The following is an 18,273-nucleotide window of genomic DNA, read 5'->3' as shown; positions in this document are numbered from 1 at the left end:
GGCTCAGGGCGACTAACACCAGATATAAAACAATTGACTGAAATACAACTTGAAAAACATGATTAAAATACAACATTAAAATGCAGCCTCATTTCAGCAGAAACTCAAAAACTTAAAATAAAGCACAAATGAAAAACCCCCCACAAACTTCCTGAAGCAGCAACGTGGGAAAATAGGAAGGTGCCTTAAACAGAATCAGACCATTGGTCCATCTTGCTCAACATCTAACTCTAGCATTTCAGAAAGGATGATGTAGGATGTAAGTGTTGCCGTTGTTTTTGCTCGGCATCTTTTAGAATAGAAATGATGTTTATAGCACCTACATAAGGTTTACCCGTGGAAATAAGTTTACAGATAAACCATTTACGAAGGGGTTCCCATTAGTGTGTCTCGTAGCCTGAAACAAGATCCACTCATAATGACTGGCATCTGCTGGCTTTTTTGCCAGGGGCAAGCCACTTTTTAAATTGAGCTACTGCTTTTCTCTTTGGCAGTGGAACTGCTGCAGAGAAAACAACAATTGGAGCTCTGGCTGCACACGCTGTTCTCTTCAGTCCACACACCCTTTGGACACAAGCCTACACATTCAATTATGGTATCGCCATACAAAAGACAAAGTGATGCTTTTGGACTCCATACATAAGACACAGCCCTCAGACCGTGTACAGGGGAAAAGTAATTTTTTAAATTATTTTTTTGTAATTTAAAACCTATTCAAAAATGCATGTTTAGAAAGTTCTGTAATGTTTTTAATAAAAGCAGAATTTGAATTTATCAGCCCAAGTAGAACGCTGAGAAAGTAGTTTACCTTTTCCAGCTCTCTTGGTATTCGCATGCACGTGTACACTCGTTCCCTCCTTTCTGTGTACTTCGCTTCATTATGTTCCAGGAAGTAACCCCTTGTAAGCTCTGCATTGATGAACCTCAATAGTGAAAGATCTGCAATAGAAGAGGGGAAATTTGTTTTAAAGCAAGTTGTACTTCAATAATAACAACTTTATTTTTTTAGGCTAAAAATATTTGTTTTCCAAGTTCAAAACATGTATTCCAAGAGTAGATGGGTTTAAATTAAGGCGGTTTAAATCAACATATTACCTATCACCACATAGTATCTTTTCAATGTTGTTGCTTTCCACTTCACATCTGCTCCTTTTTTTCTCACAATTGAGCCCAAAGGCCCAGACAAAGAGTAAGCCAGCAATCAAAATGTTTGCTCATTGCAGCCCATGCGGTTAGAGGCAACCAGGGACGAAGATTTTACAGAACTGATCAGCTGTCAGCTATGGTTTGGTGGTCAACTGATGTAATGACAGACTATGGTTTGCCCAAATCAGGAAGTCAGAGAGGAAATTAGGACATGTGAAGAGATGCAAGAGGGAAAGGGGAGAACACCAGCATGCTGATGGCCAAACTTTGGTTCAGAATTACAGTCCAGTCCATACATAATACCAAACCATGGTTGTTCTCAATTTGTTATTCAATTTTAAGACGTGATTAAATGTAGCTTTAAAATTCTTGTATTTAGATTTAACTTTAATTTCCATCCACCCACTTCAAACATCTACCCATGTTATGAGCAACTTTAAAAGTGATTTTAGCTTTATTTTTTTATACAGATAGAATCAGAGAATAATTTTTTTTTTTAGAAATGGAAGGGACCCCAAGGTCCAAAACCCTGCAATGCAAGACTAGACGACGCATCCTGCAATCTCTTTTGGAAATGGGAGATCTAGTGTTTACACAGAGCTCTTTAAACAAGAACGGCATCCACATTTAATTCAGCAGATAAAAATTACCCATTTATGTTTTTCTTGAAGAAAATACCCCAAAGCCTCACATGAACTCCAGAACAAATTTAGAGTTCCAAATCCATCTACTCATTCCACATAAAATAATGGCCCAAGTTAATGTGTAGCTGAAATGCAGACTTTGCAATTCATATTACACTCACTACACCTTACCACCCTATAGAGAGGAGCATAATAAAGGAGTGGCGGTTTTAACGTTCTGCAAAACGCAACTCCCAGTTCAAAAGTTTATATATATAAATATGTGTGTGTGTGTGTGTACACACACACACACAATAGATCAGCTCAGATTTGTTTATTTCTATCTACTAATCAGACTCATCAAAAACAAATCTTTAACAGTACAAAAGGAGCCAATTAAAAGCTATAAAAATCTGTTCTTGCTTAGATACCAGAATTTGTCTTCTGATCCACTTATGTGATTTTGAGGAATGGGTTTACTGTACCCCTGAGATACTATTAGAAAAACTACAGTGTATCATGTCATTATCTCTACAGAAAGAGGTCTCGTGAATAGAAAGTGGTAAGGATGACATAGGCCAACTGAGGGCAGGGCTTGTGTCACCCTCCCAAACCCTGGAGATGACAATGCAGTCATTCCATACCTCCTTCCATTGACTTTGCCCCAGTCTTACATGTCCCTGCTATGTCAGCTTGACCTTACTATTGATTGTTGTCTGCTCCAAAGGCACCCCTAAGACACACCAGAGCTCACCTGGGCTGTACCTCTGCCTTTCTGTCACATGTCTTTTGGCTCCTGTACCTTATCCACTTCATGCCAATGACTTGGGCTTCCCTCCTGTGACCACTCACATCTGAAATGATGGGCAAGAGCTGCCTATCACCTAACAGTCAATGTTAGCATCGAAAGCAGCTCATCTATTTCAAAGTTTGCACGGTTTTACTAGAATTTGTAAAGCTTCAGAGACCACCTCTCTGACATTGTCACTATGCCAATTTTGATAAACTCACACAGAAATTCAGGGCAATCGCCACACAAAGTGAAAACTGCTACAGCTACATTCATGTTTATTGCCCCAATAAAGGCATTCATGCTTATTGCCCCAAGGCTGCAGAATGATATCTCCCCTAAGGTGCATTATTTGCCCACTCTGTTTCCCAGAAGAAGGTAAAGCACATCTATTTCAGCTTGCCTTTTGCTTGACTGGTTATTCTTTTGGGGGTTTTGGACTGTTTGGGGGTTTTGGACTGCAGATTTTGTATTCTGCTGAACCCTGGAAAAGTGGCTAGTAATTGTGCTTAATAAATATAATATAACCACTGGAATCTTGAACTCTTTGCTTCAAGAAGACACAGGGGAAAGTTGCACCAGTGCACCCCATTTTTATGTTTATTAAAAATATAAACTACCAAATGGTAATTGCACTAACACTTTATCCTCTTTGGTGGAAAAATATATGAAAAGTTCTCAAGATGACGGGCTCAAATCTAATTAAACTGTATCTACCTGATCCCAGAGAGCTCAGCAACTGTTGGCTCAATCCATTATAGACTATTTATTACTCCCTAGCTCAATTTCTGCGGCATGAGCCAAGAGCTATGCTCAGGAAACACAGATCCTGCCATGTCATCTGCCTAGTAAACAAAATCGCCGCTGTTCTGAACCTAATTTTTTAAAACAAGATTTAAAGAACAGAACTAACCTTTACAACCAAAAGCCACTGAAGTTCAACTGTGAAATCATTAGGTCAAGCACAAGTCAGGTAACCACAAACATATAAAAAATATTGGAGTGGGGAATCACCTTCTCTACTGTTAACTCTACAATGGGAATGAAACTCTTATTTGCAGAGAATGAACCTACTATCTGACAAGTAAGGAACTTAAATGCATATCCAAAAACTCTGAATACAGTATAAAGGTTCCAATTTTGGTTAAGTAACTTGTGTATTCTGGAACGTTCACAAAGTACAGCCAGCTTCAAATATTTGCACATGTATATGAACTGCAGCTTTTCCAAACAAAAGAAACAGGTATGATGCAATAAAAAAGGTTTGGCTGCACAAGGGCATTTGTAACAGTCGTTGCATAAAGACAATAAACTGAACCATAACTTGGTGGATTGTAAGTAAAATGAGTGTTTTACCAAGAATGCTTTTTATTTCAATCAGCTCCGGTGATTGGCAAGGTGGATTGCTTCTTGAAATGGTAAAAGGATATTTTGATATATATCTTGGCAAGGGAAAAAAACAAGAATAAAATATAAGATACTGATAGAGCCCCCCTGCCAGATCTGAGACTTTATTTTGAGGCATCCTGCCTATGTTGGTTAAAGGAGTGGTTGGCATTAAAGAATTCACATATTTTAGACTTAGAAGGGCATGACATTAAGTTTGGTTGGCATGCATATCTGTGGTATGAAAAGTTGAAAATACATGGAGGTTTCACAAATCATATTATTGGAGGAGGGGATGATTGTAAGTATAAAAATTTGTTGGAATGGTAAACACCACTTTGGCTCTCGCCTTTAGAAGCCATAGAGGTGTATAGGAAGGAAAACTGGGCAACTTAAAGAAGCTTAATAACAGAGGAGGGTGGCAAGTTTAAGTTTAAAAAGTTTGAAGAATTACCAGGAATGTTAACAACTTGGTTACAATATCACCATTCAAATGAAGTGTTTAAAATGGATTAAAAGCTGGGTTTTGTGACTCAAAACCTCTCAGTTAGAGAGACACCTGCTAAATAGTAGTATTAAAGTGATGTCAAAAATCCTTTGTTTTCCATTCTAATAGCATCTTCTACAAGTGAAATCTTAAGTGATACATTGGGACATCGACATAGGACATAATATAGAAATGTAGGCGTGGAAGTGATTATGGAATGTAGATTTAAAATTTACTGCATGTTATGGGCTAAAGGAAATTTATTTGAAAATGATTTATAGATGGTTTAGCTTGGAAATGTAGTAAAAGTATTATAAATATAAGCAACCGCAGAAAGAGGGAAAGTGGAGATTGAAATAAGATACTGGAATTTGATTGTTGAAAATGTTTTCTTTTCTTTCATTTGTTTGCTGTAAAATGGAAAATTATAAATAAACTTTTTTTAAAAAAACATCGTGGTTTATCGCCAAACCACAATGTTTGGCTGGTGATAAATCACAATGCTGAAAATCCAACATCGCCCACCCTACTGTGGGGGAGGTCTCTACTAAAAAAAAGAAAAAAGGTGGTTGCTCTTTTCTATTAATTAGTGATTTCCCTTTAAATCTATTTGGAAGCTGCGGCTCATGCAGAACATCATGGCACTGTTGACAGCTAACAAGGAGAAGCATGCACATGTTTGACTAGTCTTCAGCCACTGCCCTGGTCACCAGTCAGTTTCTGGGTCAAATTCAACATGTTGCTTTAAACTTTAAAGACCTGGGTGGTGTGAAGGTGTCAGATAGCACCTCTATGTTAGCCTGTCAAGAAGAAGGTCCTGCTCAAGTTATCATCATTAAGGGAACTTAAGACATCAACAGGGTCAAGCCCTTCTTAGGAGTAGCCTTAAAAATTCAAAACAAGCAAACACGAGAAGTTGTCATTTGATATTGGTCATTCACAAAGCTGTGCAAGGCCCATCTACCTAAATACAACTCTGGCAAATAAAAGCTGGTCTAATTTTTTTTGCCTTGTGCACATTTAGAAGTCAAATGACTTAACTATATTTTCAAATAACTCTGCAACTAAGATGACTATAGCACTATTCTATCAAGGTTGTCCATGATTTTTGTCTTTTGCTACTGCTGAAGAAATTAATAAATAATACATTTTTTAAAAAAAGAAGTGTGCTTAAAGATATTTTTTAAATATATTAACGAATCTAAGAAAAGATCTGTAGGATCAGACCAAAGCCCACAGTAGCAAGCCAAATGCTCCTGGGAAGCTGGACATAAGGACAAAATGTTGTTTCCCCCCAGCAATTGGTATTTAGAGACCTCCAGTCCTTGAAGTAGGATATAGCCATCATAACTAGTAGCCTCAACCTCCATGAATTTCTCTATTTCCCCTGGCTATCACTACATCTTCTGGTAGCAAATTCCACAGTTTAACTCTGCACCATGTGAAGACGTATTTCCTTTTGTCTGTCTGAATCTCAAAAAAAATCAGTTTCACGGGATGGCACTAGGTTCTAGTATTAAGACAGTAAGAAAAACATAACTAGTCACTTATTACATACCACTCATAATTTTATAAACCTCTATCTCTAACTAGGATTTAGTGCAGGGTCACCTCACCACTCTCCAGTTCCATGATAAATTGTTCTAGGCTTGGAAGTGTCATTTATGCTATCTAGAAATTTATTTATCTTGACTGGAACATGCATTTACTCAGTATATATGAAGGAGACTAAAGCCACAGATTACTATCATGCTTTCCCTTTCGGAAGCCAATATCGACCGGAAAATTTTGGTAAAGGTAAAGGAACCCCTGACCATTAGGTCCAGTTGCGGAGGACGCTGGGGTTGCGGCACTCATCTCGCTTTTTTGGCCGAGGGAGCCAGCGTACAGCTTCCGGGTCATGTGGCCAGCATGAGTAAGCCGCTTCTGGCGAACCAGAGCAGCGCACAGAAATGCCGTTTACCTTCCCGCCAGAGCGGTACCTATTTATCTACTTGCACTTTGACGTGGCTTGCACTTTGACGTGACTAGGTTGGCAGGAGCAGGGACCGAGCAACGGGAGCTCACCCCGTCGCAGGGGTTCGAACCACCAACCTTCTGATAGGCAAGTCCTAGGTTCTGTGGGGGCAATAATTTGTTTCCAGTACTAAATTACTTTTTGGACCCCATATTGCCACTCACAGCAATTCTGTATAGGAGTCGGTCCTATCTGAAATATCGCCTCCAGTATGCTTTTCCTATACAGTTTGTATGCAAAGATCACAATTATGTTCACTACAGGCAAACCCCCCCCCCCATTTATGTGGGGGTTACATTCCGAGGCACTGTCCATGCTAGTGAAATCACGTATATTTGAAACACCATTGGAAAAACCTGCAAACACCCCATTCCGCCCCTTCCCTGTCACGTCTGGATTTGGCGTGAAGCACATATGCATAGTTGCACACATACTGAACACACATAAATGGGAGGTTGGTTCCTTCACAGGCAGAGACATAGGGAAAGTGTTCTAATGGCAATTTCTCTCTAGCTCCCTGTCATTTCCCCCCTATCATGTACACATTAGTTGTTCCAATACTTCTGGTACTCTAATGATTGTGATCCCATTTTCCTGGGACTGTTTTCCAACTGGACAAGGACAACAACAGCTGTGATGGGGATAAATGGCCAGTTTATGCCACATGTATTTTTAGTTGCCAGCATCATCTTTTTAGACACCCAGGAAAACAGGTGTCTGGGGGTTTTCCAGCCCTGTTCACAGCCATTTTAATGGGAAGTGCATTAAAGTGGTAACGCCTTTGGACTTACTGATTTTGTGACCACAGGCAGTCAGAATATGTGTATTAAGGTATGTTAAAAAGCATTAATAAAGTTACTTTTCCTATCAGAACTCAGCACCAAATTTCTACAGCTTAAGAGCATCACAGGGCCTATCCAAATGTTGTCATTTTAAGAATACACCCAAGATTTAAGTGAGTACTTAAAAATGTTACAGGTTAACATTGTAAACAGATGTTTCGTAGAATCATAGAATTGTAGACCATGAATTGTAGACCACAAGGGTCATGTACTCCAACCCCCTGCAATTCAGGAATCTTTTGCCCAATGTGGGGCTTGCTCAAACCCATAATTCTGAGATTAAGAATCTCATGCTCTACTGACTGAGCTATCCAAGCAGTTTGAAAATACACATAGTATATAGGTACCCTTATCAGAGAGCAGGGACGGCTGCAACTTCCTTTTGAGGGTACACCTGGTGGCAAACCCAGACCTGCTGCTGTGTAATGTGTAAAGCAAGCAATTTCTTCTTCCAAAGCCAAGAACTGAACTTCCCTTATTTTATTAATTTGAATTAAACATTCTCCTTACTGAAAGTCTGTTATCATTTCCAAACTTTTAGACTGCCCAAAATATATTTTGTTGCAAAGCAGCAATCTGATAGCAATGAAAGAAAGATCATCAGTAACAGAGCATTCTAAACAAGGAAGCCTTATATACTGGATAGCTCAGTTGGTTAGAGTGTGGTCCTGACAGTGCAGGTTCAATCCCAGTAATTACAGATTGCAGGTTCAATCCCAGTAAGGGACGGGTGCATATCCCTGCATTGCAAGGTGCTGGACTAGGCCAGAGCTTTCCAAACTTTCCATGTTGGTAACGTGCTTTTTAGACATGCATCATTTCATGACACAGCAATTCAATTTTACTAGCAAACCAGAGGTTAAACTAACCCCTTTCCAGCCCCAGGAGGAGCGTGGGGCGTGTTTACATGGCACACCTACACACTGCAGCTGACACACAAATGTGTTGCAACACACAGTTTGGAAAACTCTGGACTAGATAACCCTCAGGGTCCCATCCAACTCTATGATTCTATGAGACCATAGAATCATAACAAATATAACCTCTTAATACCATTTCTTTGAATTGCAATAAAGCTGCAGTCCTAAACTCAGTTATCTGGAAGTAAGCCCCTGTGAATTAAACAGGACTGAATTCTGAGTGGAATTTTTAGGACTGAACTATAAGACTGTAATTCTCTGTAAAATTAACAGGTGTAAAACGCAAAGAACACAGTGGGACTTACTGTATTTTTTCATGTATAAGATGTCCCCATGTATAAGACGCCCTCCAAATTAAGAAAACATCCTTCAGCACTAACAGTGTATAAGATGAGCCCCAATTTCAAACCAATTTTTTTGGTAAAAAAAACCTAGTCTTATACACAGGAAAACATGGTACTTCCAAAGAAATATACTGATGATTTAACAGTGGATCACTAGCCTGCAAGGGTTATATGAGAATTATCTGAGATATTAATGTGTTTAAAAGTATAATTCACAGAATTGCAGAATGGTTTCTGTATTTTATTCAAAGCTGTGTAAAGAAGTGTTTAGCATATCCTGAAAAGCAGTCTTATTATATTTGTATCCCAACCTTCCTATAAGAACTCAGGGTAGCATACATGGACACTAAACAACATTAAATCTTGAATATGAGAATTTACAATATAGATCAAGCTATAATTATTTGCTTTCCCAACCCCTTGGTGCCATAACTACACTCACAACCATGATCCTCCTATTTTCTATCTTTGACTAGAAGTGGCACATCACTCAATACAGGCTTCAATGAGCCAATGTGTCTGGCTGTTAGCCAGCAAGCTGGTGTTTTGATAGCCTACCCAGGGATGGCTGTGGGCAGTATTTCAGGGGGTTGGACTAGATGACCCTCAGGTTCCCTTCTAACTCTACAATTCTGTGATTCTATGTTCACTTTCACCACGCCCCCTCAATTTAATAGAACACTTTCCAATTTTATGAAATCACACTTTGTCAGTTCAGACAGCAAACTGGTATGATCAAACCAGTAAGCATCCTACTTTTATTAAATGAAGTGCTCAAGGGGAGGAAGTGGCAAACTAAGCGTGCCACTAAGCAAAGTAGTAAAAGATAGAAGGATGTAAAGCACATTTGTTAATTTTTTCAGTTACAATTTGCTTTGCTGACCACTAGGTTCTTATTAACAGGCTTCCAAGATTATCTTCAACAAAGCTAATAAAAACCATTTTGCCATCAGAAACATCTTGCATATTTATTTTAATGACGTTTGATACCATTAATCATTCGCCTGAACCAGTTTTGTGCAATGGGCACTGTTGACATTGTTTTTCCAGTCCTATCCCTGGGGTCAGTTTCAAATGACAGAATTGGATTATTATTCTCAACCCTGTGTAAGCAGTGTTAGAAACTGGGATTGAAAAGCTATTCGCCACATGGTTCCTGGTTCCTTGGCACAAAAACAGAATGGCTAGTCAGCTCCCCCCCCCCCCCAATGCAGCAGCACTTTCTATTTATTTATTTTTCATGAATACACAATTCACATTAGTGACACATTGTTAATAGCAATTGGACACCACAAATATAAATGGGGCTCAGCCCCTGCAGTTTTGGCCAAAACAATAGTCGTTTGAAAAAATTATATTTACGAATACCAGCATGTATATAATTTTTTAATGTGTATGTGTTATGTAAAGTATTGTGCTAGATTCGTGATGGGGGTGGGACACCTCAATGTTCAGAGAGCCCCCTGTGCAATGTCAGGACATCACACAGCATTGCGTGTGGGTGCTCTCAATCCTCTGACTGCGTGTGGGTGCCTCTGATGTAAAGCCATTGGAGCTGTCATTAGGAGATTTGGGGAGAAGTGTAATCAGTACATTAATGCAGTCAACTCTATTTCTCTGTAATATTTTGACTCAGAAGAGGCCACATTAGCCGTGAACCAGTGCCTGGACTCTGTGATGGGCTGGAAGAAGGCCAACAAACTGACACTAAATTCCAACAAGACAGAAGCACTGTGGTTGGGTAGGTCACAAGTCCAGAAAATTGGTCATTTGTTTGCTGGGGGTTGTACTTCCCATGAAGGAGCACATTCCTAGTCTGGGGGTTGGAGCCATCTCTGATGACTTCATGATCTATGGGTTTCTTTACCAGCTCTTTCCATTTCTAGGCCAGGATAGCCTGAGAACTGCCACCCAGGTACTGGTCCTCCAGAATCATCAAATTGTAGAGTTGGAAGGGATCTGGAGGATCATGTAGTCCAACCTTGTGCAATGCAGTATTATATAGCTGTCCCACATGGGGATCAAACCTGTGACCTTGGTGTTATCAGCATCATGTTCTAACCAACTGAACTATCCAGTGGTCACCAATGGATTACTATCATGCATTGTACGTGGGACTGCCCTTGAGGTTGACCTGGAAAAGCTGCAGCTAGTGTAGAATGAGGCAGCTCAACTGCTCAGAGGGGCAGAATTCTGCTGTTGAAAGAAGAAGAAGAAGAAGAAGAAGAAGAAGAAGAAGAGGAGGAGGAGGAGGAGTTTGGATTTGATATCCCGCTTTATCACTACCCGAAGGAGTCTCAAAGCGGCTAACATTCTCCTTTCCCTTCCTCCCCCACAACAAACACTCTGTGAGGTGAGTGGGGCTGAAAGACTTCAGAGAAGTGTGACTGGCCCAAGGTCACCCAGCAGCTGCATGTGGAGGAGTGGAGACGCAAACCTGGTTCACCACTCTTAACCACTACACCACACTGACCAATTACAGTGGCTGCTAATTAGCTACTGGGCCAAGTTCAAGATACACAAAGCCCCATAAAGATTGGGGCCAGGGTTCCGAAAAGATAATCAAATCCTTTACATGCCCAACCAATCATTGCACACTGCAGGAGAAGGCATCCTGTTCACAACATCTTACCAGGAGAGCTATTCTACAGCATGTTGAAATTAAGCCTTTATTATGACAGCAGCTACCTTTCAGAACTCCTTCCTGTTATGCCTGAGACAGGTGACATCTCTGTGATCTCTCTGATGTCTGTTGAAGACTTTCCTCTTTCAGTAAGCCCTTTAAGTGGAGATTCCACCTCCCCACTCCACCCTGTCCCAGTTAGTACCTGTACTGAATGGAAATGGTCTTTAGATATGTAAATGTTTTTATATATGTAAATGTCTTATACATTTGTTGTATTGTGAAAGTCCTTTGAGATGCTTTATAGTGATTCACAGATGAAATAAATAATGTAAGAGCTCCCTGTTATTATAAATCTTAAATCAATGTTCATCGTAATGATAGACCTTAAAAGGTGACATGTCATGCTAGATTACAGTTGAGTAACATTAACAAGCCAGGACAAACATTGAGTTCACACTCTCCACCCTTCTCTCCTTCTCCTGTATAGCCAGGGATAAGAGTTGGTATGTTTAAATCATGGTATGCAGTTTCTTTCGTACCCAGTGTTTGAAACTCCCATTATTTCAGGAGAATTTTGAGAGAGAGAATTTCATTAGTACAAGCAGTTTCTGAGCTCTGGCAGCTTAACACCCCTACCCACCCTGCTTATACAACAGGTAAAGTTATCAGTGTCCCTGTATTTAACCTGTGCAAAGAAGACATTGCAGCTGTTGATGCATATTGATTGGTGCTTTCGGCTAATGTGGGGGAAATATTATGATGTAACATAATGATGGGTTATGTGGTGCTATTGACAGGGACACTGTAAGAATAGGTACTGGTCTTGCTACTTTAATTTTTGTTTCTGCAGCTACTTTTGTGCTGCTGACATAGATGCAATCCTTCAGAAAAATTTCCAGTAGTAATATGGCCATCTTTTACAGACCACAGGATATCCCACTAAGCACTTTTTTCTATTTTATAATAATAATAATTTTATTATTGGTACCCCACCCCTCCAACCAGGCCATCCCAAGTCAAGCCAATTTGCCAGTGAGGTTACACATTAGTTTCATCCACATGAAGAGCTGCAGACTTCTGTGAGATAATGCCCTAGTCCAGAATGTTATAGAATCTGTGAGTGTCATGAAGAGGAAAACCCATTGCAGCTTTGAGCAAAAAACTGAACTTAATTTTTACATAATCTAATCAGCTCCAATTCCAATAAAGAAATGTATGAGGTTTGCATGTGTTACAAAATTAGTTTCCTATCTGTCCATATTTCATGGGCACCAGAGGTGCTATTATATATATAGAACAGATGCCTGCAATTTTAACACTATTTGTTTCCTCACGTAGCAAAGTATTTCTAGCACCTCCTCATTTTTTCCTTTTTCGAACACAGTTTTTTGGGGAATGATATGATAAAATGATGCCTGTTTCCATTTGAACAATACTTATAATTCTGGAATAAAGCATACTATCTATTTGACATCTAGCAGCTTTGTTGTATAATTGTTCTATCACCTACTGCTGATAGTAATTATTCAGACAGCCCAAATAGTACTTCTGCTCTTGAGTTCATTTTCCTGACAATTAACCCTAATTTAAATCTGAAATATAGACTTTTAAAATCTCTAAATCGTGTCTCCTGAACCAGAAATGGAGAATGTCAGTGTACCCAACGACTTCTAAGGTGTACTCTAGTAGTAAATATGACTTCTGACACAATTTAAAATTAAACAGGACAAACCTCAGTTTTAAACTCTGCACTCAAGTCTCTGTGCATTGACACTTTCCATCGTATAAGTCAAGACACTAGAATTGTGAGTTGACAAAACCCACCTATACTGTCACATCCAATGCTATTATCTCCACTCCGGAGCGGAAAAAACAATTTTACACAGATGAGTAGTTATATATGCTCAAGCAATAACCTCTTTCCACACCTAGATACTGCATCAATACATTTTGATGAGCTGCAGAATCTCTAAGCGTTTTTTTCCCAAACCTCAGTGCCTAAAATTAGATTCCCAAAAATAACTTACTGCCTTTGTCGACATGCCTAATAAACTTCAGCGACTAACTATGTATCAGAACTGGTGCGCACCAAGAGCCTGACTTAGCAAGAGAAATGTGGAGTAGTACACAAGCTTCACCTTAGGTGCTTGTAAAACTAAATTCCTCCAAACTTTTGACAGCACCGAATCTCAAACTTGGAAAAGGCAAGAACAGCAGAGCCAATCAGAGAGCAGTTGGCAAGGCTGTCATGAGAGAGAGAGAGAGAGAGAGAGAGAGAGAGAGAGAGAAAGAGAGAGAGAGAGAGAGAGAGAGAGAAATCCTCTTAAGTACTTGACTTCAGAGGAACTCTTGTACTGTCTTCCAGAGTAGAACTGCCGGATTCACTTCTTGGTGCACAAAACACGCACGCCGCAGGAATGCTATTTCTACTTCTACAACCTCTTTGCCACCTTTTGATTTAAAAGAGCAGCAACACTTGGCTGAGAGAGGACAACTTTCAGCTTTGATTTCTGCTCGCTCACTCACTTCCTCCTGCCCCCCTGCTCCAAACGCTGTCTGCCAAAAGTCACTCGCCACCCAAATCTCTCCATGCTCCTGAATGCACTCAGCCCTTCTTTTCTACGGAGGGAAAAAATTACACCACTGGGGCTTATGCTTTAATAATAATAATAATTTATTATTTGCACCCCACCCATCTGGCTGGGTTTCCCCGGCCACTCTGGGCAGCTTGCAACAAAACACTAAAATACAATAACCTATTAAACATGAAAAGCTTCCCTAAACAGGGCTGCCTCCAGATGTCTTCTAAAAGTTTGGTAGTTATTTTTCTCTTTGACATCTGGTGGGAGGGCCGCCTGGGAGGTCTTGCCCTTGCACCCTGCGCAAGACCCACCTCGCCACCTATGAACAACCACGAAACACCCCCGACTAAGTGCAAGGTGCATTTATTTTCCTCGGAGAGAAACTGGCGCCGTAACCACAGCAGCCCCTTTTCGCTCCCACCTCTTGGGAAAATCTAAATTTGACTCCTGCCGCCCCCAAACCACCGAGAAGCGGCATGAGCTCGAGTTCGCGTGAGAAGAAGAAACACTCTGCACGTGCCCAGAGGCACTGCGCTTTTCTTTCTGAGCCCGCCGCGATGCACTCTGTACATGCTCGCGGGCGCGCCTGCCTGTCCTTCCAGCCCCCCCCCCTCCCCGCTCGCCCCCGCCTCACCTGAGGCCCCGCCGCGCTTCTGCTGCCTGCGGTGGTCGCTCTCGTAGAAGCCGAGCGTCTCGGCGGCGCGCTGCTGCTGCTGCTGCTGCCCGGGGCCGGGCGACGGCGGGCTGGAGGCGGGCGGCGCGGACCGAGCCGGGGACGGCTGAGGGGAGCGGCACTCGCCGCCCGTGAAGCTGCTCCGCCGCTGCTGCCCGGAGCCCGGCTGGAGCAGGGAGAGCTCCGGGGGGCCACCGCCGCCCCCCCGCCGCCCGCCTTCCCCGCTCCCGGCGGAGGCGGCATCGGCGACGCCCGCCATCTTCACGCGAGCGGCAGCCACAAACTCCGCTCCGCGCGGCGGAGGCGGCGGCTGCTGCTGCTGCTGCTGAGGGAAGCCTCCGCTGGCCCGCCGGAGCACGTCATCGCCGCGCGACAAGGAGCGCACCAGACGGGCCCACCTCTCCAGCGCGCGCGAGCGGCGAGCGGTCCTGGCGGCCATCTTGACGGAGGCAGGAGGGGCGTTGCCATAGCAACCGCCCCCGCGCGGCCTGCTGCTCCTTCTCCTCCAAACTCTCGCCCAGCCCGAAGCCTCACAGCGACGACGCGGAGGGCGGGCAGGCGGGAGCGAAAGGGAGCGGGCCCAGCCTCCTCTGGCAGAGTTTCAGCCCCAATAACAACACACACACAGTGGAAACAAAAATAAAAATAAAATAAAACAATCCCCCGACGTGCTCGTATTATATCGTTCGCCAGCCCGTGCGGAACGAAATAAAGCGCCTTTAAACTCGTGCAATTGGAGGCACCGTTTGCTGAGAGCCCCAAAGCCCCGAGGACTTTATTCCCTAAACGGAAAATAAGCTGGGAAAGTTTCTTGTTCCCCACCCGCTGCTCCTGCGCTTCTCCGGTGGGGCTGCTGCCTGGGCGCTTCCCTCTTTGAACCGCGCTTAGGATGGGGCTGCGCGCAAACGAAGCTCAGGTTTCCCATCTGGGATGCGCAGCTCGGGGCGCCCCCTGCGAATCCCACCTGAGCAGCTGCAGAGGACAAAACTGTAAAAGTTTGCTTCGTTTTGTTTATGAGAGCATTGAAGGAAGCAGGAATGTAGGGACTTGCATTTGAAGTTTTATTTTTTTTTTATTTTTTCCACCCTCGCGTTTCTGATAGCGCACAACTGCCTGCTCCAAGAATAAACACTCCTTGCTGTCAGCAAGTAAAGCTTAAAACTACAATCCTATAAAGGGCCCTATTAATACACTGGGATTTGTTTCCAAGTAAACAAGCAGAAGCTAGGAATGTAATTTTCTTCTAGATTTCTGGAAAGGAGAGGTGAAAAACCATTCTCATGCGTCTTTAGCAATGGGTGTAGCCAGGAACCTTAGTTTGCTGTATATTTCTATTGATTTGTCTATGTCTTTAGATCAGTGCTTTCGTTTAAACTTATTCTCTATTAAGCCTCTCTCCTTTTTCTTTTTCTTTTTCTACTCATAGGGGCCTCCTCTTTTTCATCTCTGCACCACCATGGACCAAACATTAACTCCTCATCTCTATTTCTCTCTGCACTTCCATTTCTTAAGCTATGCCCTCTTTTTGAGACAGGTTTCCCTGCACTCCTCCTGAGCAGAAGCTGTGCAGGATCAGACCAAAGGTGGCAGACACACCATTTCTTCCAAAGCATTGTGAGAACTGTTGTTTCCCACTCGGAGATCTACAATTCCCACCACCCCATAACAAGCTACATTTCCTGGGAATCTCCAGGGGCAGGGGTGGGAATAATTTGCTTTAAAAGTAGGGTGGTTGGTAGCCAAATGTCTCTGCAATAATTCTCTCTCTGGTGATGGCCCCGGTGTGCAGTGGCATAATACTGGCTTGGATTACAATACTTTTTTATATAGATCTGACAGCTAACGTGGTAGATTCTACTAAGCTGCTTAATAGATCCATCATTCATGGATTTGTCCACCCCGCTTTGTAAACTAACTAGAGATGGGCAACAAATTCAATTTATTTTGCATTTAAAGGTGAATCTAATAAATTTGCACTTTCCATAACAGTATGCGAACTGAAACACAGCCAAACTTGGAAAGTTGCACTTATTTGAATTTTGCGGTGCAGGTTTCTAACCAATGCTTGCAAAAATACATACATTAGGGGATTGTGTGCATAAAAAGAAATGTATTTGTGAAAATAACAGATAAAGTGCATTATATTAGGGATATCTGCTTGCATGAATGTGTGCATTGTTCAAAACTGCGTTAAACTGTGTTTTATGAGGATCGTTTTTTAAAGTGCACATGGCTGCAGAAATGTGGAAAACTGAATTTAAGACTGGGAACATAAGAAACGGAGAGAACCAAAAGTGACAGTTCTAGCAGTGACCATCTCCACATCATGTGACAGTAAAGTCCTTTCATTAATTATGTGTTGTGTGCAAAGTAGTACTTCCTTTTGTCTGTCCTAAATCCTGATTATACTGCCAATCAGGTGCAGCGTGGGACTGTGATTTCTAGTATTCTCTCTATCCACTTTCCCCACACCCATGGATCGTTTTATAAACTTCTGTACGTCATCTTCATTATCATCATACCCCTCACAACCCCAGTCACCTTTTTATCCTAAATAAAATGCTTTTGCCTTTTGTTATACACCAAGGGTGCTCCCAAACCCTTCTTATTCTGCTTGCAGCTTTTCAGCAGCTTTTCTAATGCTGCCATATCCTTTTTGAGCTTTAACAGCTAAAACCTACACCATCTGGCTGTATCACAATATTTGCAGTTTTAGCTGCAGTCCTTTCCCTAATAATTTCCAACATGAAATTTGCCTTATTCACTGCTCCAGTATAGTAAGCCAATGCTTTCAGTAAATTATGCAACATCTACTTTAATTTCCATAGCCCAATCAGGCCCCATCTGTGAATGTGAAAACACTTTTCCATGAATCTCATTATGTCATCTTGTTATCCATTCACCCAGTTTGGGGAGTTCCTTTTGGAGCTCTTCAGCCTGACTGGAGTCTTCTGCACACTTTGTTCACCTTGATTCCAGAGAAGGAATGAACAAATCCTTTGCCATCTCTTTCTATCTGCATTTTCTCTTTTCTCTACACAACAGGTCACAGTTACCCACTATTTTTCTTTCTGCCATTCTCTTTACAGTGTTCTATTTGCTCCACCACCACAACTCACTTTATTTATCCTCCTATAGAAACTCACACTAAGGGAGTCAGATTTGTGGGAGGGGAGCTTGTGTAATACAGTTGGTTGCAACAAGCTGGATAAATTGGCACCACCTTTATAGCATGCCTCTGACTACGGAGAGGAGGAGCAATAGAGAACATACTGTTTGTTGTTGTTGTTTTATTATTATTAATTATTACTACTACCACCACTATTACTATTTGCTTTTTAAAAGCATTCTTACCCCAGTTTTCAGTCAAAAAAGATTCCCATAGTGCCTTACAGAATGATGAAAAAAAAAAGACAGTCTTTTCTCCCAGGTTTACAATCTATAAGAGGGAAAAGGCACATGTTTTAAAATTAAAAGTTATTTATAAAGCATCAGAAGTGTGCAAGGTGTTTTGTACAAGATGACAGGTTCATGTACAGAAAAGTTTCCAAGTTGCAATTTAACTCCCTTCCGTATATTCCCCAGTCATCTTGATAGTGCTTCTTTACAACACTGATAGTATATATAACAATGAATTTCTTATTTAGACCATTCTTACAATAGGCTTTTTTGGGACACGGGTGGCGCTGTGGGTTAAACCACAGAGCCTAGGACTTGCCGATCAGAAGGTCGGTGGTTCGAATCCCCACGACGGGGTGAGCTCCCATTGCTTAGCAGTTTGAAAGCACGTCAAAGTGCAAGTAGATAAATAGGTACCGCTCCGGCGGGAAGGTAAAC

General features: G+C 41.7%; 2 protein-coding genes across 4 annotated transcripts in view; both read right to left on the bottom strand.

The window, feature by feature from the left end:
* The window catches only part of PROM1 (prominin 1), a 254,938-nt gene that overhangs the window by 180,190 nt on the left and 56,475 nt on the right, over nt 1–18,273 (bottom strand). The gene's annotated exons all lie outside the window — the stretch shown is intronic.
* TAPT1 (transmembrane anterior posterior transformation 1) overlaps nt 1–18,273 on the bottom strand; it is a 66,215-nt gene that overhangs the window by 36,252 nt on the left and 11,690 nt on the right. Inside the window, exons 1-2 of one of the 3 annotated variants that reach the window (XM_081925625.1) lie at nt 14,398–14,767; nt 809–939 (exon numbers count right to left, since the gene is read on the bottom strand). In XM_081925625.1, the coding sequence (XP_081781751.1) occupies nt 809–939; nt 14,398–14,695 (429 nt within the window). In that variant the 5' untranslated portion in view covers nt 14,696–14,767. Of the gene's footprint in view, nt 1–808; nt 940–14,397; nt 14,768–18,273 lie in introns of those variants that run through there. The other 2 variants (XM_081925626.1, XM_081925627.1) reach the window with 2 other exon arrangements.

This window comes from Podarcis melisellensis (assembly GCF_964234715.1).
Source record: "Podarcis melisellensis genome assembly, chromosome: 9".
Lineage (NCBI taxonomy): Eukaryota > Metazoa > Chordata > Lepidosauria > Squamata > Lacertidae > Podarcis > Podarcis melisellensis.
Note: the sequence above shows the minus strand (reverse complement) of the source record. Positions and strands in the feature narration are given on the sequence as shown.